Here is a 27,681-nt window from a genome sequence, read left to right on the forward strand (position 1 = left end):
AGAAATAGACCAATGTAAACAACAACAAAAAAAGCAACTTAGATTCAAATGTAAGAATTCCCCTCAAGCACACCAAAACAAAAATGACATGTTGAATTCATATGTAGAGCAATAAAACGTAAAAACAAATACACAAAACATTTATGAAAAGTAATACAAAAAATAATCCCTGTGGGAGTATATGTGCATCATTTTTATTGCTAGAATTAATTTTCTCAAAATGGGCAATTGAAGGCTTCAGATCAGATTAAGATAAAGATCAGATAAACAGAAGCGAATAGCAAAATAACCAATATATAAGAAGAAGAAAACAAACAAAAAAAACAATTAACACTTCAATGCTGCCCAATATTTTGCAATAAAAATGGGTTGTTTGAGAGGTAGACAAATTATTGTCCATTGTTATTTTGTTAGGAACAGAAAGTGAATAATATAAATTGCAAAGGTGAAGTGCCTACTTTATTTAGAGTGAAGCTGCAAATGTATTGTTAATTTAGCTTTGTAGAGCAGTGTTTTTCACATCAGTATCACAGAAAACCAATGGTGCAGAATCTAAGGATCACTCAATTTTACACAAATGGCAATGCTCATTAGTGACCCATGTTGACTGGTTAAAAAACCCACAAGTATAAGGTTGTAAAAGCTGCATTAGACAGCATTATGTGTGATTTAAGTTTGGCCAAGTCAACCTTTATTATGTAGACATAGCATGGAAGCACACAACCTGCAATATGTAACATACAGCATGAATGTTAGTCAACAGTGCTAGAATGTGGATGAGTACCTAACTGCAGAATGAAGCATCTGATGAGAATACTGAATATTCAGTTAACAATTTTTTGCTTTTCTACATTATATTTATTATAATTAACAGATACAGTAATGCTTACTAATGGAATCTGCATAAAACCCAGATGGTCCATTTTCCTATAATGGTTTTAATTCTGAATACATAAATGACATTCTCAATGAAGGTGGTTGGCCTACATTGCTTTTCTTAATACACTTCAGTTCAACAAATAAGATGATAATCTTTATTATGCATGCTTGACACTGTAATGACGGCCAGAAGACAACATAATTTTAAGTGAATGATGACAACAGAGCTGCTCACGTGAAAGACACCAAAATGTCAGACAGCCTACCGACTGTTGTTGCCATGAGATCCAACAGTCAACATCAGTCTGATAAGCTATCCGACAGGATGGTACAGCCATGAAGATGTCACGACGATAGATGGACGGCAGATGTATATACAAAATGCAGGAAGATATGATTCAGCAGACAATGGACATGACCTGTCTGAAGCATGCACAATCCTATAAAATAATGTCAGCCTTTTAAACACAGAGCTGTATGGTAGAGAAGCCGTGGCAAAACTTGGCCCTGTAGATGTTCTCCAACTACACTTGCAATGAGGCTGAGCCTGTTCTAAGACATCTCAAGAAATGCAGTGTCAATAATTGCCACCACTGTCAGAAATTTACACAGAGTAAATATTAAAGCACAGTAGAAACAAACAGTAAGGCAGACAGTTTACATAAAAGCAATATCATAATTAAATTAAAAATAACCAGTAAGGATTGAGACTTTCTATTAACCTTTTTGCAAATCAGCAACATGCGTGTAATAAATCTGAAGTATTTACATTCTTTATTAAATTAACAGTAATTGGGAATCTAGTTAACAAGACAATGCATAATTTTGAAGTGCTACATGTAAACACTTGGACCATAAATCCTCACTTTTGATATTTTTGATTTGTTTTATCAGGAGGGCATATCTGGTCTATTAAGAAGATGCCGAAAAATCTGGATTCTAAAGCAGCAATTGTTAAAAACATGTACCTGACATGTTTGCTATACCACTGTGCTTCATTAATACTACCATACATAAGTGATGTGAAGAAATGTTCATAACAGGAGTTTCCTTTAAGGCATTATCATGTCATGCGTCTAAAGCCTTTTTTCAACAATGCAATTAACAATGCACTTGAGGGTTATTTGTCTTTGATAATGCCTGCCACCTTTTCCACTGAAATTCAATTGCAAAATGGCCCCACATGCGTCATCAGTTGCTGACTCATTCCACTGGAATGTTTCTACTCAGAACTGGAGGATACAAATGCAAACTTTACAAAAACACACTAATTGAGGACATTTCTTAGGCCCTGCAGAACTTCTCAAATAAGCACGTAACAGCAACTCTTTTGAAGGTTAAGGGTATCAATAACAAAATAAATAAATAAATAAAAAAAAACACATTAAGAAAAAAAAACCTGAATATTGCATTTAATGTTTTTAAAATACCGGTAACTAGATTAAGTTTAGTTGCTCTGAACATTTATAATTTTTTAATGATTTATTTATTGCTTACCATGTTAAACCTTTTTAAAATAAAGCATTAGTAGTAAGTAGTTAAATTAAAGAAATGGCAGTGTTGGGTCTTTGCTGCACTGCAAAAGCCAACATAATTTTAAAAAACACGTGTCTTCTGTAATCCGATTTCTGTAATGCATGTAGCCTCCTTGAAAATATTGAAAACAAATGGAATCAAAATGGCTAAAAGCTATAAAAAAAAAAAAAAAAGGAAGTTCCCATTGCAGTGGGCAACTAAATTAAGGACCTTTCAATTTACCATGTTCTACCCAGATTAGTATTAATTTTAAGAACGGAATCAAAGGATTTTTTTGGAATATACAAAATAAGTACTAAGGGTTAAAGTGACTCAGGATTGGCATAGGGGAAATTGGAACTATGGAATTTTCAAGAAAGGCAGTGTCATATTAAGTCAGTACTGAGTGCTGTGCCAGAGCTCTACATGCTTTGTCCTTCCTGCTTCTGCACGGCAAGAATTATTGAGAAATCGCAGACAATAGGTTTTTCTACAGGGAGGATTAACACGCACGCAATAAACTCCGGTCAAACAGCTATGAGAGGGGGCGGACAAAAGAGTCAATGCAACAGAAATCTAAAACTAAAAAACATATCACAAAGGAAAAGTGAAAAATATACTTAAGAGGGAAAAAAATTACACAAGAAATTCTGGAATTATCAAAGGTGGCTTTATAACGTTCAGTTTTAGCTTTCCATTCTAGATGTACAGAATTGAAGAAGAAAAAAAAAAATGATGTCAGTTTAATAGAACTGGATGGTTACCAAGTGTGTACACTGTATTCAGTGAGCAGCTTGTATTTAGGGAGGAGGGAGTGGGTAGTTCTGCAGTATACTGATTGCAATTCCCATCCCTCCAATGTATATCCTTCCTAGAGAAAATGTGACTCATAAGGGCCAGTATGCTCAGATCATTGCCAAGTCTGCCATATTTAGATTGGGATCACTGTGTCCTCTGCTGGCTCCCAATGTGCAGAAAAGTTAAACAGCATGAATTAGCCTTTAGTAAGGTAATGGAAGGTAAATTGAGGGCAATAACAATCCCCAGATGAGGTTAGCAGATGTAATTACAGAGAGCCTCCACAAATGTTCTTTGGGTTTATTCGCCAAAGAAATACTCAAGGCATCTGGAATTGTACAGGACAATCTGTACTTATTTACAAAGGTGTTTGAACATAACTTCACATAATCACAATTATAAGAAGGAAAAAAAAGTTGTATTCAGTTGTAGCAAGGAACAAATGCAAATCTGACCAAGGAAAGTTAACTTCTGTGGGCCTGAAAGAACTAGCAATGCACTGCACAGCAATGTACTGCTTCTAACTCCATAACTTTGCTCACAAACAGTGGGTTAAATAAAGGGCAACACACATTGGTTTTCCATTCCAACAAGACTGGCATTTACAATTACATAACTCCTCAGAGCAGTCCTGGTAGCACTGTCCTGTACCACGGTGACTTGCATTCTAAAAGATTAGAATTGCCACAGGAACAATACTCTAGCAAGCAGAATCCCTTCCATTATTGAAGGAGTTACACAATGGTGAGGAGTTACAAGAAACAAAATCAAGTCACCAAGAAAAAATAAAGATGGAAATAGTTAATAGAGTGTATACATTACCTTACTTTGCCACACATACATCTCTTATTTGTCACAGAAAATAATTTGAACCTTTTTTATACTTTGAAAAAAATATTAGAAAAAAAATAATTTATGTGATTTAGGGGAAAGGGGTTGTTTTAAAAATGTCCCAGATTACTTTGCCAATTGTTTTAACAGTTAATAAGGTCAATAAAGTTTGCTAAGTAGCATTTTGTCCTTTTTTTTTTTGCCATTCACCCTCCCTTTTATTCCCAGAGGTTATGCCTTCATTTTGTCTTCTCAACAGATAACTTAGTCTGTTGTACACGTTTGGCATAACTCTGTGCCATGGAGTTGATGATGGAGAGAATGAAATAGAACACCATAACAATCACCAGCTTCTCAAACGCCCACGATAGCCAGTTTTCCCCCTGCAGGAACAGAAGAAGCACAACACAATTGGTGAGGTTATTACCGTTCACATGAATGTAATGCATTGAGTTACGTCAACAGTCCTTCCACCCTGAACGCTAGTGCCTTCTCTCTATTCAAACTTCCCTGATCCTAGTTACACTCAATCACGGGGTATGCTTTATTCAGAATGCAATTAGCAGTCTGTCAATCACTGCAAAAAATCAAAGATGTAATATACATTCATCCTTGAAAAGTAAGCTTTTAATTACCGAAACAGATGTGCAAAAGTCTAAACTTGATGGGAATTTCAGTCTACATTACTATGTAACTATCTTAGTAATCTGAAGACTATAATGTGACTGATGGGCTGTAAATCTTGCCAACACCAAAGAAATTAATAGATGTCAAATGGTAATATAACACATCAATGTTTAAACATACGGTCTTAAGGCAATGGGTGTGTTCTGACAAAGGTTTTTTTTTTCCCATTTTGTGGTTACTGTTAACATCAAACTATGTTCATGTTGCTTCCTTGAAAGTATATATATATATATGTGGCCAATGGAGGGCAGTAATCACTTCATTTTTGACTAAGTCAAAATGTCTAGTAATAAAGTTCTCTTATTAGTTTGTTCATTTTGTGAACAAGTCACATTATGTTTTAACATATTGTCTGCCAAATATATTGTTTAACATATTGTCTTCAAAAAAGGTAATTTTAAATATTTTATTAACACTTTTGGTTATTATTATTATTGCCATTTATAAAGTGCCAACAAATTCCGTAGCGCTTTCAAATATTATGAGAGGGGGGGTTTAACTATACAGAGGACAATTACAAGAAAACTTACAGGAACGATAGGTTGAAGAGGACCCTGCTCAAACGAGCTTACAGTCTATAGGTTCTAAAACATATTTATTTTGTATATCTGTTTTATCTCTCCCTCAAGCAGTATTTTAACCAAATCTTCTATATTCAGTGATTAATCCCATTTGTGTATTCTGTACCCACCTATCCCCCAGACAAACACATGAGTCAGAAGCCGCACTGACAAAGACGTGTCTATAAAGCTTCAGAAAATGAATAAAGGATTTCAGGGCGTGACTGGCAGCTCTGCCCTATCACTAAGCAGGTTGTAATAGAGAAAAAAAAAGATAATTTAATTGGCTAAGAACCTTATATAGCATAATTAAAAGTGTACTCAAAAGATGAATGGGGCTACTTTAAAGCCAATGACAAAAAAGTCATAAAAGTAAAGGTCAGTCTTTTTTAATAGCATTTGCTTACTTTTATAGCTATAACATATAGGCCCTGGAGGTATATATATACACACATACACACACACGTCTATCTTGTAAACCACCAAGCATCCATTAATGTGCCATTAAATGCAAGTAGCTGTAAATTAAATAAAGACTATATAAGTTGCAGAAGTATTTATACACATATATTAGTTGAAATGTATAATCACATATACATAGTATTGAGGGGATGATCGGCTAAAACATCTTTACATTTACCCATGTATACTAAGTAAACTAAGTATACTAAGTAAACTAAAGTATTTCAAGTCCAACGATTTACATATTCGTAGGCTGCAACAGTTCTAATAAAGGAGTAAAACCTACAAAGTACCAAATAAACTAGTACTGGTAATTGCCCTTAAAATTATGTTAAAAAAAAAAAAAAAAAAAAAAAAAAAACCAACAAGAAAAGGAAAAAGCCACCCCCCCAAAAAAAAATTTCAAAAAAACCCCACACCTTTCAAACCAGCAAAATGTGCAAAAGTGTAACAAAATTCTTAAGCCCTCTCAGATGTTTTGTTGCTAAGAGACTTGGCAAAGCGCACATGAAATGACAGGCAGCACACAGATCCTGCTCAGCGAAGTTTAGGAAGAAGTAACATTATCTCACCTGCGGGCTGCTGGTATCTGATTTAAGGTGAAGCTTTTTCCTCTGAGACTCCAGATATTCCTGAAACGGCTTTTGTAGGGAAGGACCGATACTCGGAACAGACCTTGGTTCATTTGCATCCAGAGGCACAGATGTAGACAGATGTGGACCGACGGAGGTGGGAAAATAAAAAGAAAAAAAAGAACCAGGAGAAAATTGTTAATGTTTTTGCAATTACTTACCCTTTAAGTTAAATCAGAAAAAGAAAAGTAAGCCTTTGTCCTTGGCATATACAGGAAGGAACCAGAGAAATGTGAGTCAGCTTCTGTCTGCTGAGGAGGAATCTCTCTGGCTGAGCTATGTGCACTGGTGCAGTGCAGAAAATAAAATGAATGACTTCTGAGAACTCCCACATTTATCACAAGCGGTTCCTGTAAGAACTGGTTTGAACCGATTAATAAGGAAATGAGTGGTGCTTGTGTCATACTCACTTGAAACAGAAACTGCCCACCCTTCTTTAGACTCGCCCCTTTTGTGTTCCGAAAGGCGTAACTTTCTTTAGAAAATTACATTCCTCTAACCCTTTAAGGGATGGAGGGATGTGCAATAGTGCTGAGCAATATGCTGCAAGCTGTGTTGGGAACAGAGGGGTTATGAGTCTTATGTATGCGTAATGGTATTGCACAAGAATGGATTAGCTACCACCATTGGCAACCTCCCCTGCTGGTCATAAGTCAGTGATAAACAAAATGAACAAAGGATCTAAAGTACTGTGGACCTTGCACTGCGTTACAGTATTTGTCACTTTGTGCACTGATTCTTATGTAAGAAGAACAATTAAGGGTTTATTTGCCAATAGTTTTATCTTACTGTTAAAACAGTGGAACAGCATATAATTAAATAATAGGAAGAAAGTATTGTGATAGTAAACTAGAGGGTTAGTAACACCAGCACCAGCCACCTGAGACTTGGTTCTATTAGTACAGTGTATACGTGCTGTCCCAAAGCTGGATGGAGCAGGCTCCACCTGGCCATGGATGGATCTATAGGTGTAATTCTATTCACACAACACCAAAAACAAATGTATGCATGCAAGTGAGTACAGTTTTAACATTTAACTGAATAACTATAATAAACAAAATAACTATAATTCAACTATAAAGAGGTTCCAGTTCCTCTATGGAAAGCAAATGTTATGCAAAGAAACAGCTGGATACACATTTACTGCCAGGCTTCATTTTATATCTCATCGATAAATATGTGATCCTGATGAAAGTTTGGATTACAAACTGAAGTGTCGATCTTTTTATTTTGAGCATTAACCCCTTAAGGACCAAACTTATGGATTAAAAGGGAATCATGACATGTCACGTGTCCTTAAGGGGTTAAAAGATAAGTTTTACTTTCATGCTTTGGAGTCCTGGGAGTGCTATCTGGATACATTTTTGAGTCTGTGAATGCTGACAAGCACTGGACAAAAACACCAGTAAATTGGAGTGCAAGACTATTTTTTTGAATGTATAATGTACACACAAATATTTGTTTTTAAAAAGACAGTTACACACATACACACACACAATCACAAAAAATAGTGTTGGAGAAGACATTTTAAATCCAACAAAATTAAAAAAAATAAAAGTATTTAAATATATGAATTTCCTCTAATTATACACACACACACACACACACACACACACATATATACACACACACATATATATATATATATATATACACACACACACACACACACATATATATATATATATATATATACATATACACATACACACAAACACTATCGCAGAAAATAGTGTTGGATAAGACATTTTAAATCCAACAAAATTAAAAAAATAGAAGTTTTAAATAGACGCATTTCCTCTAATTATACATACATACATATTCTATATATATATATATATATATATATATATATATATATATATATACACATACACACATACAGATCTATAGCTATCTATATATTTGAGTAGAGATTGTAGCCATATTAGTCCAGTGATGTAGATGTAAAATTAGTATCTTGTATTAGTAAATTTTTTATAGGCATTTTAATATAGGATACGTAGAGTGGCAAGCCTTTGGGAGATTCTTCCTTTTTGAAGTCAAATTAAGTTTGTTATTCAAAAATGTTGTTCGTCCAATAAAATGTATTACAAAATACTAATTTAATTGTTATTTTACATACACACAAATATACTATATATATATATATATATATATATAGTCTGCCAAATATATTGTTTAACATATTGTCTTAAAAAAAAGGTCAGTTCTTTGTGTATGTTCCATTGCAAAGCAAGATTTTAAATATTTTATTTACACCTTTGGCTATAATTATTGCCATTTATAAAGTGCCAACAGATTCCGTAGTGCTTTAAAATATTATGAGGGTGGATTTAACTATAAATAGGACAATTATTTTATATATATATATATATATATATATATATATATATATATATATATATATATACATACACACACACACACATACACACACGCACATACACACACGCACATACACACACGCAAACTAGCAAAAAAGCATGCCTACAGTTGCAAATCAATGACACATAGGTGGCTAGTCATAGAGTAAGGGTGGGTGAATTTCTCACTCTTTATTGTTCGTAGAGATCTGGAGTCTAAAACGACCTCTTACTAAACATTTAGATCACCATTCATTGCCTGGATTTCTGGTAAACATGTATTTGTGAGACAGAGGTGGTAGGGAAATATGACTCGTTTATAGCAGCACAAATTACTAATATTGAGCAATGACTACTGGTATGAGGAGCTAAGATGAGTAACCAGGCACAGACAGCGGCTGAGAAGGTAAAATCACAATGTTCTCTCTCACTCTCTATATACTTATTTAATTTGTTAATCTACTCAAATGTGAAAAAGAAAGAAACAAACAAAGAAAAAAAACCTTTTGGTGTAGTTTTCTAACAATACCCATCAGCAATATCTCTTATATTTTGTTTAAAAAACAGAGAGACATCAGATCATTATGTAATTTAACAAAACTAGTTCATAAGATAGCAACAATTGTATCATATACACATAATGTATATTTTGAACTATACTTTTGTACTAATATTTAATTTCTACTAAGCCATTTACACAACACGAATACTTCAGAAAATGCTACGTTGTGTGATTTTGATGTATTTACAAATATGCAATAATTATTCCTTCTACGTAACTTTATGTATACTTTGAATTTCTAAATTATTATTACTATCATGTATGTATCTGTTAAAATACATAGATCTATACAGATTTTAATATCAAACCTTATTTTATAAATGTCTAAATTGTGATTGTAGATGGCTTATATAAACAACCATGATTAAAAAAAATTGTATTTCTACATTTAATTAATAAAGTCTGAGTGTTTAATTCAGTTTATTATTTATTGTAAACACATCCCTTATTTCTTTCACACACTTTCTAAAGAATTAATGTAGACCATTAAGTAAAAGTAATAATGTTTCTGAGGTTAAAATTGTACATCCCTACAGTAAATAGAGGAAGGGTATATGATTTTAGGTGTGGTAACAGCCAAAATACTAAAATTGTTCGCTTATTGTGGAAAGTGTACAAACGTCACACCATCAAATAAAACTGGTGTACTTAACTGTAATGCCTCTATGCATACTGTAAAACACAAATACATTTGACTGTTTATCCTGAAGCGATCAAGTATTCTCTATATTCATAAAAAATATAATTTTGTAGACTGTGGTTTGCGTTCTGCATGCTATTCACAAATTGGTGCATTCAAAATGTGCTTTTTTTTTAATAGATGAAATAATATGTAGTCATATGTGTATATGCTAAGAATGATACATGGTGATTTTAGTGATTAGGATTTATAGAAATATGAAATCACCTGCCATTTAAAAATAGAATTGCAAAATTGTGTGTAAAGACATTTTTACAATATATATGTTATGGAGGCACACACTTTAAAAAAATATTAGTAATGCAGGAGAAAGGATGAAAAAAGTTCCAAGAAAAATGGTAAACTTCTACATTTTAAAAGAAATAAGGTGCTTAAAATGCACTGTAAATTTAACATTTAAAGCGAATAAGGAAAAAAAAAGAGTATTGAGTAACTCTTAAAAGAAGTGTCATATGTATTATAACCTAACTTAATTCATTCAGATTCTAACATGGATAACTCTCCCTATCTAAAAGAAAGCAATAGTAAAAGGAGATGAAATCATGTCTTGTATAATCATTCTGTTAGTGTATCTGTATGTATAAGAGCTATCAAAATTCTAAATAAATTAAATATATTTTTCTTGATACCCTTACAAACAGGAAAGTAGTTGGGAATACATTTTAAGATTCTATATATATATATATATATATATATATATATATATATATATATATATACACAAATATTTATTTTTTTGAAAGGATGGGGATATATATATATATATAAATAAATAAATAAATCTCCTACTAAACATGCAAAACATGATAATGTTACACACATATACATATACACAACACACACACACAAATATTTTGTTTTTGAAAGGATGGGGAGATTATATATATATATATATATAAAATCTCATACTAAACATGCAAAACATGATAATGACACACACACTATATTTATTCACACACAAACAGCTTTGTGTATTTAACCTATCTGCAGAAGCAATATAACAAAAATAATAGGATTCCTGCATTGGTAGAACAAGTAATATTTAAACACTTAGTTTTTAGATATACACACACAATATTATGAAGTTCATACTTGCTATACCAATGCAGCAATCACATTATATATATATATATATATATATATATATAAACAAACAGTACTGAAAATAAATGCCACTTTGGAAATGTCACTTTGGAATGTGACCTAAGTTACATAGAGTGCGAACTTCATAATATTAAATATATCTCAAAACTAACCATTTTTAAATATTATAAAGTTCACACTTGTCAGAAATAATATTTTTAGGTTATATTGCTTCTGCAGAAAGGATAGGTTAAACACACACAGAACTATCTGTACTATTTACTAAACAACAATGGATGACACACTTTTATTGGTTTTAAAGGAACACTCCTGCATTTAAATGATCCTGTAATAGCGAACAATATGCTAAAATAAATTGCTTGCTACTTTAAATGTATGGTAATTACATGTACTTTGTGTAGTGACTTATTTTGTCTCTGTAATAGACCTTTAGCTTACTTTTGCCCTTCTCAAACTTAAACTGGTAATGGTTATAAAATCCTAAGTTTAAAATAGCCTTTATGGCACTGAGAAATTATATGAATGAGGTGTTCCATTTTTTTTTTTGTTATTGACTTGTAACTCAGTAGAGGCTGAATATAGCATTTGTGTGGTGGGTTGGAGAGATAAGCACTATATTCACAAAAGTTATTTTAACAAATACTAACTCGGGAGTTAAGACAGGTTAACCTGTTCCCGTAACGTCTCATAACTAAGACTTAACAGAAAGCTTCAAACAATGTTGACATCATATTATTGTGGTGTAGAAATGCTCTAATTTGCCTTACATTCCATTATTGACGTCAATTAGATGCAACAACCTATCAGCTACAGCAAAACAAATAAAAATATGCCATTTATAATGCTGTTCTTGAAATAGATCTTTGCATCCAATCAAACTGGTCTTTAATTCATACTTAGTAGGAATTTACATACACTTTATGAATAAACATAAAATAAGCTTCAAGATGAACCAAACAATGAGGGAAATAATTGTGCTGTTATACATGTACATAGGTAGTTGGACACCTATTCATCTTACTCCAACTTCTAAGTGCTAATATAAAGTTGGTGTCTTCGTTGCCACATTAGCAGTCTACATTTAGATTGAAACGATTTCCAATATATGTCGGAAAATTATTATTATTCTGGGTTTTGCCTCCTTCAGTCCCAAGATAATTTGTGAAACTGGAGATAGAAGTCAAGTGATTAAGGCTGGCTTGTAGTTTGCCTTGTTAGTCACTGCCTACACCACGATTCCTCTTAAACTTATAGCTGGCATTATGCAGCCATTCAAGTAAAGTATAATAAATCTCTGCAGGGCACCTTTCCACTGCTCCAGAGTCCATGGTAGTGCTCTTTACACCACTCCAACAGACATGTGATGATCGTTTATATGCTACGTGCTTTAGCACTCATTGGTTCCATTATAAAAACTGTTGTGGCAACTGAACAAGGCAGCTCTAGTATAGCACAAACGTCACACACACACACATTGGGTTGAGCAGTATGGGTTATTTAATGTCAAATGTATGTTTGTGTGTGTGTGTGTGTGTGTGTGTGTGAGTGAGTGTGGTTTAGATAATTTAATCTACTGACTAAAGGATTGTCCACTTACCTTTAGCCATTTAGTATCTATGCCAATTTTCAAATTGTACGAATAATTCTAACCTTGTTTATTTGTGATAAACCTTGAGAGCGTTTTTCCTTGCCATGATGCATGTGATGCCCAAACTCCCTCCAATGTCCATCATACAATCAGTATTGCAGTAAGCTTACATTCAAAAGGGCACCCTGCTTGTTTTGTACAATAATATTGGGGGAGAAGTTAGTATTGACAAGCTAGATAAAATATGGGAGATTTATCAAAACATTCTGTTCTAGATAGTGCTGCAAAAATGTAAAAGTTGAAAAGTCACCAATGGATTGTGACTTTTTTCCTTCATTATTTATCCAATTTAATACTTTAGGCCACTGATAAAGCCCCCACACACCCCTAATGTTTCTGTACAATGGAGAAAAAAAAAAAAGAGAGAATGACTTATTATACCTCGTGTAAGCATTCAATTGTTGGTCTACAAAAAAATTCTTGATATTTAACTTGATAACAAAACGTGAATGCTGAAAAAGTACATGGTGTTAAACCATGCCTACATTTAACAAACATTATTTTAGTTGTGTAGTGTACAGAGATATTTTTCATATGACAGTTACTCACACTCCAGTAAGTGTTACTAAAGTTTATCCTCTGATTAGTGCAGTGGTTTAAGTCACACTTACCTCAAAGCTCAAGCATCCATAGACTTTTGCTTAGAAAGTGTCATACAAGCACATTAATGCTCTGGTACTTCTTGAATAGTGCACTATGTAACTTTTTCTTTTTTAAAGAAAATAGCATAATCTATACCTATTGATACAGCTTAGATATTGAGCTGTGTGAAAATATGTGACAGCTCCTCTTTCAGCCTCTTTTAAATACAAAGTACATTAATTGCCCAAACTCAGAAATACAGCTCGTAAGAAACTATCAATCCTAAATCCTTAGAAAATAATCGCAAATCCTGCTGACACACACTTACTGAACTAAATTAGGCCTGATAAACTAGGGCAGATATAAATTGCAAACATACTTCATATTATTTTAAGTAAAACTCCCTAATATCTGTATCCAAGCAGAAATTCGGTGAATTTAAGCAACATTTTCAGGTGGCTGCTGTACCAACAATACAAAAAAAAAGAGATTTAAAATTCTCAGATCATCCATCTATGTTTGGTTTTCAAAGAAGGAATAAGATAGTTGCCATGGACTATGGATAGATCTCGTTCTCAACTTTAGTTGGAAGTCAATATTCCAATTTTATGATTCGTAATTAGACCCAATGGCTTAGAACAGGAAGATCACGGTTCTGAATCGCGCTCCAAAGTTGAAAAGGGAACTGGTTTAGCAAAATAAATAAAATCACTTTAAAAAAGAGCCAAATACAATGGATTAATATAGTATTTATATTAACATAATAAATGTGTCTAAGCATAAATAATTTCTTCATTTACATTTCTCTGCACTTCTGAAACCTGTTATGCAGTATACCTTTCGCCACTGCATCATGCATATAGCAGTGGAAGATGTGTTAATAAATGAGCAGCTGAAACCTCATTTGTGCCACCCACCCACCATGCCTCGTCTCTGCCATACACAATGCCCCAACAGTTGCCAAAGTTTGTAGACCAGAGGCTACTAAACAAAAAGACAATTAAGCACTTGTAACTATATATAAGAATCATACTTAATGCTTTATATTGCGAGGCATGAAATTAGGGCAGGGCCAGATTAAGAGCCCAGAGGGCCTGGAGCTGACAATTATGATGGGCCTAATTATAGAATATTATCGACAAAAACACTAAAACATACCTCCCAAGCGTCATGTATCTGATGGAGATGGCGTTGGAGGGAAACTCAAAGGATGCAGCTATATGAAAACACATACTCTATGCTAATCTCTCTCTAATTTATGCTTTCATCTTTCAAGTAAATCCAGAACCCCTAACAGCAGTGTCCAGTGAAGCAGGAAGTCAAAGGGAAGGGTAAAAGGGTGTGCCACTGACGCAAATCACGTGACCAGACCTGCCAAAAGGGGTGAACATGCCCCAAAAGGGGGCATGTCTGTCCAAAGAATTGGAAGGCCAGCCTGGCATGAATGCTGTCCAACTAAGGGCATACTATGCAGGCAGCACCCAGAGCTTGACATGAATGCATCAAATGATGCGCCTACCCCACGCTTTCTAAGGACTGTCCCCTAGCACTCATATGTCCACTTGTCTCCTTATCTTCTTACTAGCAGGCAGACGTTCCTGGTATATAGTCTGGGGCAGAGTAAAGGTGTATATAGTGAGAGTTGAAGAAAGAGGACATGTCACAGTGTTAGAGAAACCAAAGTCTGCATTACCTAATTACCTAATTTGATTGTCAGCCAGTCCACACAAGTTTTGTTGCCATACATCCCTCTTAAACAAACTTTTTTTGGGACACTATAGTCACCAGAACAACTACAATTTTTTGTATTTGTTCTGGTAAGTAGAATCACTCCCTTTAGGCTTTTTGCAGTAAACAATGTCTTTTCAGAGAAAATAACTCCACTGGCCACTCCTTAGATAGTGGCTAGAGGTGCTTCCTGGGGCAGTACTGCCTAGTGTGCAGCACTGCCATTCAGTGTCTCCACCCTCTGCATGCAGACACTGAACTTTCCTCATAGAGATGCATTGATTCAATGTATCTTTATGAGGAGATGCTGATTGGCCAGGGCTATGTTTGACTTGTGCTGGCTCTGCCCCTGATCTGCCTAGTTGACAGTCTCAGCCAAACCTATAGGGAAGCATTGCAATTTGCTCAGACCACCACTTCTGATGATGTCAGCAGACAGTCAGTTCAGAGGCAGAGCCAGCAGCTGCAGACTACAGAATACAAGTACGATTTTACTATATTTAGGGAGGCAAGAAGGGGCCAGGGGGTCTAGATGGTGGTTTTTACATTATAGGGTCAGAAATACATGATTGTTTAAGCAAGAGTATGTGAAGAGTAGTTAGGGTTTCCACCTTTCTTGGAAAAAAATACTAGCCTTAATCATTTGTATAATTAATTAGTTATGCGTGACATCACATGATGTAAATCACAAGGAGTGACATAAGAGAAAATTCTGTAAAATCACCAACAATCTACTCACAGTTTGATTCTGCTGTATAGAGGAATTGCTCCCAGTGTCTCCCTGTCTCCCAGTCCTGCAAGTCACCCAGTGTCTCAGTGTCCCTATGTATCACAGTGTCAGTGTCCCCATGTAGCCCAGTCCCCTAGTCGCCCAGTATCTGTGTCCCCATTGTCCCCATGTCTCAGTGTGTCACTAGGATACTAGGGGACACAGTGAGACATGGGGACACAGTCACCTGGGGACACAGAGACCTGGGGACACATGGGAGCACATTTGAATACAGACATAGGGACAGAGACATGGGGACACTGAAACATTTGCGGAAATTAAGACACTAGGGACACAGAGACATGGGAACACAGACAGTGGGAGACTAGGGGACACTGGCAGACTAGGGGATACTGAGACACTATGGACACTGGCTGGGAGACAGACACTTGGGGACACTAGGAGACATGGGGACACTTGTGGACATAGACATGGGAGACATGGGGACACTGGAAGACATGTGGACACTGAGAGACATGGGGACACAGACACTGGGAGACTTGTGGACACTGGGATACATGGGTACACTGAGGACACTGACTGGGAGACATGGGGACACTGGGAGACATGGGGACTCTGAGTCAATAGGGACACAGAGATATGGGGACACAGACACTGGGAGACTAGGGGAAACTGAGAGCCATGGGGACACTGGCTGGGGGACATGGGGACACTGTGTCCCTAGAATCTCCGTGTCCCAATGTCTCAGCTTCTCCCAATGTCCCTATGTCTCACACTGTCCCCATGTGTCTCAGCGTCCCCATGTCTCACAGTGCCCCCTAGTGTCTCAGTGTCACCATGTTTTCCAGTGTCCCCAAGTATCTCAGTGTCCACGGGTCTCCCAGTGTCCCCTAGTGTATGTGTCCCCATGTGTCCTCTAGTGTCTCAGTGTCCCCATGTCTCCCTGCAGCCTTTCGCCCTATCCCTCACTTACCTGAGCTGTAGAGCTGCTGTCTGGACTCTCTGTGCTGTGTAGCTGCTCCCCCAAGGATCAGTGAGTAGTAGAGAGAGGCAGGGATATGCTGTAACTTCCTATTCCTGCCTCTCTCCACACACAGTGACCCCTACTGGCCGGTGCTGGTATTGCTTATACTATCGTTTATACTAAGAAAATGACCTGCATTTGTATTGCTGGTATTACTGCAATACCGGCTGTGCCAGGCAGCCTCAAATACTGGCTGTGCCATTAAAATACCAGCCAGGTGGCAAACCTAAGAGTAGTGTGTAAAAAAAAAAAAAAAAAAAAAAGTAAAAAAAAAAAAAAATTTTTTTTTTTTTTTAAAATGGGCCTATTCCATGGGTCTGGGCCTGGAGCTGCAGCTCCATCAGCCCCTATGTTAATCCGGCCCTGAATTAGGGGGTACATTACATAAGGAGACATAAGGATAGGAGGTTGAGCATCCGAAATAAGTAACTAGTCCCTCCATTTGTTTTGATAGTGACAGAATAAATTTGATATAGATCATGGTTATACAACTGACAGCCGATAGATATCTCCCTCAACAAGATGCATGTTGTGTATTAAATAAATGGTACCCTTTCCCAATTTAATCTTTGGTTTTAAACCGTAACATAAAAACAGACAGTTTACTATATTCCTGAAACGGATGGCTTTTTTTTTTTTTTTAAATAGCCACTCCTATCTTTTATATTTTTCCTAATTTGATCCAACGTGTCTGTATGGTCAATAAGTTCTGCCTAACCACATCCAGCAATAGTTCGGCGCATGTATTGTGCTACATGCATAACAAAATCAGACACATAAATACTATTGAAAAATAATGCTGTTGCTACAGGACACTCTGGATATTTGCATGATTCTTGGATTCTCACAAAAGGAAGGAAGGTCCAAATTCAGTTTCCCATAGCTGCAAGGTGCTTAGCTGAAACAGGACCAGAAAATCTCTTCTATCAGATATATCCAAAAAGAAGCTCATTCACACAATGGGTTCACATAAAAAAAGCAGTTTTATCAGATCATAAGGCAAGAAGCAACTTTTCAACCTGAACAAAAGTCTTGATCAATCAAGTTGATTCTGACATAACCAGATATCACATCCTTCCAGTTTGTGGAGCCTATACTAACATCAAGCAGTGTCTAGGACTTTAGCATTAACTTTTTCCAACAACCAAATAAAGCTTTAATAAATTGTTTGCTACAAAGATTGATTGTGTGTGTGTGTGTGTATGTATGTATATATATATATATATATATATATATATATTTGTGGTCGTGGCCATATAGCCGTATATGAGATCATAACATATAATAACATAAATACCAATTAGTTGGAATTAGTCGGTTGTGGTGTGCCGAAACCGACAGAGCAGTAGGCCTGTAAAAAGTGGGCAAAAATAAAATACCATAAGACATAATACGTTGACCAAACTTTATTTAGATAAGTCACAGAAAGCTAGTCTTAATTCTTTAACAGGATTGGGTATATAGAGAGTATAAGCGGAAGATTTCCAGCGTCCCATTGTTTTGATGATGTGCGGAGGTATGTGGTTAGCAGAGGCTGTAGATGCTGCCCCGATTCGAAAAGAATGACCTGAAAATTGACTAGGGTTCAAGCCGAGTCTAGTCAACAGCAATCTTACATAGAGCATAAACCTTGCTGTAGTTAGAACGTTACCGTGCAGTTCTAGCAAAGGTTGTAATGGTTGTTTGTGGAGTGATTGCAGATAATTGTCAACATTTTGTTCCGGGCACCATTTGTTATGAGTAGGGTACAAAGGGATCGTAACGGTATGACCCATGGTGCTGGTTTTTGAGTGTTTAAGTATGAGTAGGTAATGGTCGTTATGTTTCTCTAAGTCCGGATTTTAAAAGTAAAAAATTTATTGATAAATGTTTAACCCCTTAAGGACACATGACATGTGTGACACGTCATGATTCCCTTTTATTCCAGAAGTTTGGTCCTTAAGGGGTTAAAAGAAGATGCTCAACGTTTCAGTCCTCCATAGAGGACTTTCATCAGGATCAAATAAAGTTTATTTATCAATAAATTTTGGACTTTTAAAATCCGTGAGTGCAGCTATCTATTTGGAAGATTGGATAATACAGCTGTGGTTTGCTAGCACCCGGTCATAAGGGGACATAAAGCGTGAGTGCAAGAGCATTATATATATATATATATATATATATATATATATATATATATATATATATATATATACACATATATACATATATACATATATACATACATACATACATACATACACAAATATGTTTGCTTATCATTTTAACAAAGTTAATTGCTCCCTCAAAAAAAAAAATGAAAGTAGAGAGCAATGTTGATTTTTAGTGCGGGTTATTAGATCTACATATCTATAAACACACACTAAATGGTGTACTCTTACGCCTGCCAACATTAATTGTATATATGAATTACTGTTGTATATATCCTCATTGTATAACAATATAGTGCTGTGGAAAATGTTGGAGCTATATAAATGCTAATAATAACTGTGGTAAACTGAAAGCTGAATTGCATAATAGTCTATAGGAGCCAGGCTTTAACTACAGCTAAGAGAGAATATTTTTACCTAACAATTGCAATTGATTTTACAGTCCCTGTTTAGCAAGTAGTAAGTAGTTTATAGTGGTTTTCATAACACACACTTTTCCTTTTCGTGCAGATACATTGCATGAAACAGAATTGTCTCTGCTCTGCCTTGCTTCACTCAGATTTAACAAAATAAGAACATCTCTTAGTAACAAAAAATATCAACTTCTAAATCAATTATACTTCAGATTTTTTTTATTTTTTTTTTTACTTATCTATTAACCTAGTACATAGCTAATGGTTAAGTGACACTACAGAGATATTGACAATCATGCAATCTTGTGTGAAAATGTGAACTTTGAAACAGTTTTTTTTTCTTTCTTTCTTTCCAACTAGTGATCACAACAGCACCAACGGTTAGTATTTTAATGACTTGTCATTTCCTGCTCAGATAAAGATTCTCATATTATTTTTACCAACCATTTCCTTGAGGCTACACCAATAGCAGGATGCCACAGGGGATGACTCAGATTGGACCTCAGACATCAATAACCTGACTCACCCACCTTAGCTAGAACAGTCCTGGAGAGAAACCCCAAGCCCCAGGTGTTTCTTGCCTCACTGAGAACAAACACATGCCTAAAAACTCAACAAATTAACTGCATTAAAAGCATGTGCACCAATATATTTCTGATCTTTGTTCATATGCTGTTGCAGTCATAAAGCACTTTCCTGCTGGGAATCTAACTAATGTAGTGCTGTTTTACAAAGTTATCAGAAGCCTGTTTAATGTTAACCACTGATGTCTCCTGCAATTTCCTTCAGATAATTGCTACCCACAGTTCATTGTAGTTTTTTTCTCTCTAGATTTACATTTTCAGCATTCCCCTATTAAATACATTATGTAACATGTAAAACATTAAGTTTAACAAGGTTACCAACTTTCCCAACTCCTCCAAGAAAATAATAAATAAAAACTACAGTAAAACATCAGGAGGAATAGAGCTTTAGAGTCACAGATCACACACTAATGATTTCCTTCTAACTCCACAGGTGCTTCCACACTTTTTCATAAATGATGTCTAGGATGCAGTCCTTGGTGACATAGAAAGGGTAGCCGGAAATATGTGCTCCATGATGGACGTGTTTTATTCCTTGCTCTTTCTGCTCTGTTACAGGGAGAATTGAATTGCCTATTGTCAGCGGACCTACGGTTAAGACAGCTTTGGCCCATGTTACACTTCCTTTCATTTTTATGTTTTGAAATTTTCTTACAGGGTTATTCATTAACCCCTTAAGGACCAAACATCTGGAATAAAAGGGAATCATGACATGTCACATATGTCATGTGTCCTTAGGTGGTTAAAGTGAGAATTGTCATAAATTCAAAGTAAAAATTCATAATGAATTCCTCACAATTCTCGCTTTAGTAAATAACCCTGTTAATTTTCCCCGTGGTGCAGGATGAGATGGAACCTAACAAAAAAAAGTAATTTATAAACCACGCACGCATAAATACTATATACTGGGCTATAGAAAAGCATGTCTTGCTTTACTGAAACTGGCTGTAAGGAACTTGGGAGTACACATTGAAGCACAGAGAGCAAAAGTTGCTCAATCTAACCGTCACCAGAAATTCATTATTGGTTTCATTTAACAAAACTAGAAAAAAATAAAAACATATAGGAAATGGAAAAAAAAAAACAGGGGTGGGGGGGATGTGCCAGAAATTCAATTATTTCTACAAATTTGCAATGTGCTTACACAAATTTTTACAATGAATCTATTTCAGGTTATTTTGCTTTTCAAACCCCAGAATGGTTCCACTCTTACTTATTCATATCATAAGACATCTGTTAAGAAAAACTGGGGGTTTTCTAAGCAGCTCACCGAGAGACATCAAAAAGTATTAACTTTTTAATCACCCATCACAAGATCACAAAGGTTGCTATGTCTTGATTTATGTAAGGTTTATAAAGTAAGATTAGAGAATTAAACTATATGTAATAATGTTTGATAATATTATAACACTACCTTGGCAACAATGTAAGCACCCATTGGGTGCAGAATTTTGGTATACAGGAGTAAGAAAGCAAGAAAATTGTGATTTGGCAGATTATTATATAGGAACTACACTGCCAGAAGCTGAAAGACGCTTAATGGAAGCTATAATAGCTGTAGGGCCACTAGCTGCTATTAACATATAAAAACTATTTACTTTAGACCTTTATATTCCATTTCTTGTTCACTACAATACTGTCATAGTTATGATTCATATCAGAGATTCATATACATCTATGACTAAACTGTATTTGCTAACAAACAGCTTGTTGGGTCTGACATGCCTGCATTAATATTTTAGCCAGTTAGGTGCTGTACACAACAGGAAATCACATATCAAATCTTCATGCAACTTTCACAGCACTTGTGAGATCGTATTATAAATCTTTGCATTCAGAATTTAATTTAAATAATATTGTTACATATTTTATGAATAAGAACAAAACATGCAAATTTTTGCGCTCTAATTTCTGAGTGCTGTGCTCGGAGTATGGCAAGTAAACCCATACTGGCACCACTTACAAGTGCAGTTAAAAGTGACTGCAACAGATGCAATATAAGCAGTATGAGGGGTAAATTAATGCAATTTACAAGAGGTTCAAATGAGCTTACCATTAGTTCAATAACTATTACTATTAGCTATGTATACTTCAGACTAGTCATTTACCAGATGGACATAATGGAAGTATGGTACTTACAGCTTAAAGGATCACTATAGGCACCCAGACCACTTCAGCTCAATGAAGTGGTCTGGGTGCCAGGTCCATCTAGGATTAACCCTGCCTGCTGTAAACATAGCAGTTTCAGGGTTTACTTTAGGGTTAATCCAGCCTCTAGCGTCTGTCTCATTGACAGCCGCTAGAGGCGCTTCCGCACTTCTCACTGTGATTTTCACAGTGAGAAGATGCCAGCGTCCATCGGAAAGCATTGAGAATGCTTTCCTATGGACTGGCTGAATGCGCGTGCAGCTCTTTTCACGCATGCGCATTTTGCCGATGACATCAGAAGAGGGAGGAGAGTCCCCAGCGCCGAGGGAGCCCGGCGCTGGAGAAAGGTGAGTGTTTACCCCCTTCAGCCCGGCGGGAGTGGGACCACCCTCAGGGCACTATAGTGCCAGGAAAACGAGTTTGTTTTCTTGGCACTATAGTGGTCCTTTAACAACAACTACAAAGCTCTTCTGTAGCAAACATTATAGGATATGGTCTCACAGAGCTTTTCTGTAAGTACCAGATTTTATGTATATACATGTTCTTATATTGGGCTTCTGTTCCACTGTCCTGATGTCCCATATTTGGGTACACCAGGTTAAAGACCTCATAAAGTGCACTCAACCAATGGGCTTGGTGCTTCAGAAGTGTTTGCGAACAGGCAGACCAAAGAACCTGCTGTTTCCATTTTCTGGGCAAGATAAACAGAGGTCCACCCATTCCTCAATTCATAGCGCTGGCACCCTTAGAACCAATCCATCCCTGGAACAAATAAAATTGCCAGATCAACAAACCAATCTCCTGTTCTTCTGTATGAATGAGTGAAGGCCAGTGAGAAGGAATGAATATATTCAATAGGAGTAGGCAACCGTTGGAACTCCAGATGTTGTAGACTACATCTGCCAGACTGCCATAATGCTGACAAAGCATCAAGGGAGATTTAGTCCACAACATCAGGAGTGCCTAACCCTGGTATTGTCAGGGTACCTGTAGTCTCTACCTCAGAGGAGGTGAGAGACTTAGACGTTTATCCTCCCAGAGGGGTTGTTTCTTCCGTTCCTCGCGGTTCTCTCGGCCATTTACAAGCCGACCGCGAGGGATCCACTTCCTTATATGACGCGATGCTCAGTAGTCGACGTCATGACGCCAACCCGGGTCGACCTGTCAGTCAAGTCCCGAGCACTAATCAGGACTCGTCGGGGGCGTGATTACCCTCTAGAATCAAGGTATAAAGTAAGGCTTTCGGCATCTGCTCATTGCCCTGTCGTGGTTCTAGCCTGTCTAGTCACTCAGTGCTCTTGTATTCTAGTTGTCTCTTTGGTTCTGACCCGGCTTGTTTGTACTACCCTGTTTATCTCTGTTACCCTTTGACTCGGCTTGTCTCTCGCTTACCTGTCCTCTCGTTCCCTCGACCTCGGCTTGTTCCTAGACCATTCTCTACTTACTCCTTACGTTAAGTCCGGCCATTCTAAGGTCCGGTATACGTACCTACCACCTGTTTGTACTCTGCGTGTTGGATCCCTGTCCCGATCCTGACAGGTATATATCATAACAATCTTGTCTTAGACCCTAATCTGACAAGGCTATTCCACTGAATTTAGTAACAGATCTCTACAAAGCTACTACTGCTGAACAAGCAAGAAATGTCACATTGTCTTAGGGTCTGCACAAAATAAATTGTGATGAGAGGAGAGAATGCCATATAAGGGTTAAAATGTAAAGTCTGTTTTCTCTTATAAAATCAGCAGATTTTTTAATTAGCCAAAACACTTAATTATATCTAGGTACACAAAAATGTTTTTGCAAGACGTTCACATTACAGGGCACTAAACTTCTTATGGGAATACGGACATATCAACCTGTCACCATTAAAAACAACTCTTCAAGATTCAGAATGCAGCTGACCTACTTCAGCTGTAAGAACAGCATGGAAGCCCGTAAACAATAATATGAGCTGCTCTGAATTTTCAGTAAATAACATGCATGCTTGAAATGCAGAGAAAGTAGCCTGTGGGGGAAGAAAAGGGTCCTGGATCATTAACCAAGGAATAATGAGAAGATAAAAGTTGTTCTGAAGTGGTTTAGTCTTTGATTTATTTACTACTGATTATTCCTATTCCTTTTGCTGTGTGTGTTCTTTCATGACCAGCTCTGCTCACTTTTTCAGTTAATAGGATTTTATTCTCTTCCCAGTAAAATGAAAGGTAAACCGCCTGTACAGTTGAAGTTGGTCTTCCATGGTTAGATCATCAAAAAAAAAAAAACTGGGAAGATTCATTCATGCCTGAAGGAGTCAGCAGCAAAAGGCAGGCCTGGGTCAAGCATACATACAAACAGAATCTATGTTCTATGGCGTGGGACAATATATACCAAATCACCCAATTTGCACTTGGACACAATACGTATGTATTATGCATACAGACAGAGAACAGTGGCGTCGCTGGGGGGGGGGGGGGGGGGGGCAGAGGTGGCCATGGCCCCCCCTACATCATGCTGTGCCCCCTCTTTGGCCCCCCCAAATGCCAGCAACTTGCTGGCCATGTGCTTACATTCTATTCCCTCGGGCTGTAACAGTCTGGGGGAACGGTGCTGGGGGGTGTCTGTGGCCGGAGGGAGCACTGAGAGGCTCCCCGGCACAGGCCCTGCCTCCAAACGAAGACCCGCCTCCTGCACATAAGCCCCGCCCCCGCTGTTAAGCAGCAGACCATGCTGCTGCTAGAAAGGCCAGAAGATGGCTGTCTGACCCCCAGCAACAGGTAGGCTTGATATGCTGTGTGTGTGTGTGTGTGTGTGTGTGTGGGGGTGTGTATGTGTCTGTCTGCTAGTGAGGAAGCTTGTGTGTATGTGGACTCAGCAATCTGTGTGTATGGACTCAGCAGTCTGTGTGTGTATGGACTCAGCAGTCTGTGTGTGTGTGTGGACTCAGCAGTCTGTGTGTGTGTGTGGACTCAGCAGTCTGTGTGTGTGTGGACTCAGCAGTCTGTGTGTGTGTGTGTGTGTATGGACTCAGCAGTCTGTGTGTGTGTATGGACTCAGTAGTCTATGTTTGTATGAACTCAGCCGTCTCTGTGTATGGACTCAGCAGTCTGTGTGTGTGTAAGGACTCAGCCGTCTGTGTGTGTGTGTGTGTGTGTGTGTGTGTATGGACTCAGCAGTGTGTGTGTGTGTGTACGGACTCAGCAGTGTGTGTGTGTGTGTGTACGGACTCAGCAGTGTGTGTGTGTGTACGGACTCAGCAGTGTGTGTGTGTGTACGGACTCAGCAGTGTGTGTGTGTGTACGGACTCAGCAGTGTGTGTGTGTGTACGGACTCAGCAGTGTGTGTGTGTGTACGGACTCAGCAGTCTGTCTGTGTGTACGGACTCAGCAGTCTGTCTGTGTGTACGGACTCAGCAGTCTGTCTGTGTGTACGGACTCAGCAGTCTGTCTGTGTGTACGGACTCAGCAGTCTGTCTGTGTGTACGGACTCAGCAGTCTGTCTGTGTGTACGGACTCAGCAGTCTGTCTGTGTGTACGGACTCAGCAGTCTGTCTGTGTGTACGGACTCAGCAGTCTGTCTGTGTGTACGGACTCAGCAGTCTGTCTGTGTGTAAGGACTCAGCCGTCTGTGTGTGTGTAAGGACTCAGCCGTCTGTGTGTGTGTGTGTGTGTGTGTACGGACTCAGCAGTCTGTCTGTGTGTACGGACTCAGCAGTCTGTCTGTGTGTACGGACTCAGCAGTCTGTCTGTGTGTACGGACTCAGCAGTCTGTCTGTGTGTACGGACTCAGCAGTCTGTCTGTGTGTAAGGACTCAGCCGTCTGTGTGTGTGTAAGGACTCAGCCGTCTGTGTGTGTGTGTGTGTGTGTGTGTACGGACTCAGCAGTCTGTCTGTGTGTACGGACTCAGCAGTCTGTCTGTGTGTACGGACTCAGCAGTCTGTCTGTGTGTACGGACTCAGCAGTCTGTCTGTGTGTACGGACTCAGCAGTCTGTCTGTGTGTACGGACTCAGCAGTCTGTCGGTGTGTACGGACTCAACAGTCTGTCGGTGTGTACGGACTCAACAGTCTGTGTGTACGGACTCAGCAGTCTGTCTGTGTGTGTGTACGGACTCAGCAGTCTGTCTGTGTGTACGGACTCAGCAGTCTGTATGTGTGTACGGACTCAGCAGTCTGTATGTGTGTACGGACTCAGCAGTCTGTATGTGTGTACGGACTCAGCAGTCTGTATGTGTGTACGGACTCAGCAGTCTGTATGTGTGTACGGACTCAGCAGTCTGTATGTGTGTACGGACTCAGCAGTCTGTGTGTGTGTACGGACTCAGCAATCTGTGTGTGTATGGACTCAGCACTGTGTGTGTATGGACTCGGCCGTCTGTATGTATGTATGGACTCAGCAGTCTGTATGTGTGTATGGAATCAGCAATGTGTGTGTGTATGTGTATGAACTCAGCAGTGTGTGTGTGTGTGTGTGTGTGTATGTGTATGGACTCAGCACTCTGTGTGTGTATGTGTATGGACTCAGCAGTCTGTGTGTGTATGTGTATGGACTCAGCAGTCTGTGTGTGTGTAAGCACTCAGCAGTCTCTGTGTGTATGGACTCAACAGTCTCTGTGTGTATGGACTCAACAGTCTGTGTTTGTGTCTGTGTGTGTATGAACTCAGCAGTCTGTGTGTGTGTGTGGACTCAGTCTGTGTGTCTGTGTGTGTGTATGGTCAGCAGTCTGTGTGTCTCTGTGTGTAAGGACTCAGCAGTGTGTGTGTGTGTGTGTGTGTGTGTATGGACTGTATCAAGGGAAATGTGTTTGATTTTTAATAATCCTTGGTGGAAAATAATGAATTCTCCACCATGGATTATTAAAGAAAAACAAAGAACATATTGTGTCGGGGGTGGGGCTTAACATGCAACAGGGGCGGGGTCAAACTGCTGTGAGGGCGGGGTTAAATGTGCCCCCCTACTTTAGTCCCTGGCCCACCATGTGCCCCCTCCCCCCTAAAAATGAATCCTAGAGACGCCACTGACAGAGAAGGTATATGCGCAGGTCTCCCATCCTAAAAACAGCCATTTCTTTTAACAAACATATTAATCTTTATACTATAGATTAAAATAAATATTCATGTTATAATAAATAAGTCAACTGAATAACTCTTCTACAGGTACTCCTCACTTACCGACCGGGTTCCGTTCCTAAGACCCGGTCGTAGAACAAATTGGTCGGTAAGTGAGGAGTTAAGGGATTCCCTGCTCTGGTGCGCTTGTCTATGTTCGGGTAAATTTCCTAGAACACAGATTAGACGAACGCACCAGAGCAGAGAATCCCTCTAATCTGTGTTCTAGGAAATTTGCCCAAACATAGACAAGCGCACCAGAGCAGGGAATCCCTCTATGTTCGGGCAAATTTCCCTGAACATAGATTAAAGGAATTCCCTGCTCTGGTGTGTTCATCTGTGTTCATGGATATTTCTCCGAACATAGACGCCCAAGTGCAGGGAATCCCTCTAATCTATGCTCAGGAAAATTTCCCAGAACCTAGATTAGAGGGATTCCCTGCTCTGTTGCGTTAGTCTATGTTTGGGGAAATGTCCCCGAACATAGACGAA

The 27,681-nt window shown here is 37.8% G+C and overlaps 1 protein-coding gene across 2 annotated transcripts in view; it reads right to left on the reverse strand.

Moving 5' to 3' along the window:
- Nucleotides 1-3,050: 3,050 nt before the first annotated feature.
- The window catches only part of VMP1 (vacuole membrane protein 1), a 204,593-nt gene continuing 179,962 nt past the window's right edge, over nucleotides 3,051-27,681 (reverse strand). For both annotated transcript variants that reach the window (XM_063455315.1, XM_063455305.1), the window contains exons 11-12: nucleotides 6,305-6,407; nucleotides 3,051-4,406 (exon numbers count right to left, since the gene is read on the reverse strand). In XM_063455315.1, coding sequence (XP_063311385.1) covers nucleotides 4,263-4,406; nucleotides 6,305-6,407 — 247 coding nt within the window. In that variant the 3' untranslated portion in view covers nucleotides 3,051-4,262. The remainder of the gene's footprint in view (nucleotides 4,407-6,304; nucleotides 6,408-27,681) is intronic.

Source organism: Pelobates fuscus, chromosome 1 (assembly GCF_036172605.1).
Source record: "Pelobates fuscus isolate aPelFus1 chromosome 1, aPelFus1.pri, whole genome shotgun sequence".
Taxonomy (NCBI): Eukaryota; Metazoa; Chordata; class Amphibia; order Anura; family Pelobatidae; genus Pelobates; species Pelobates fuscus.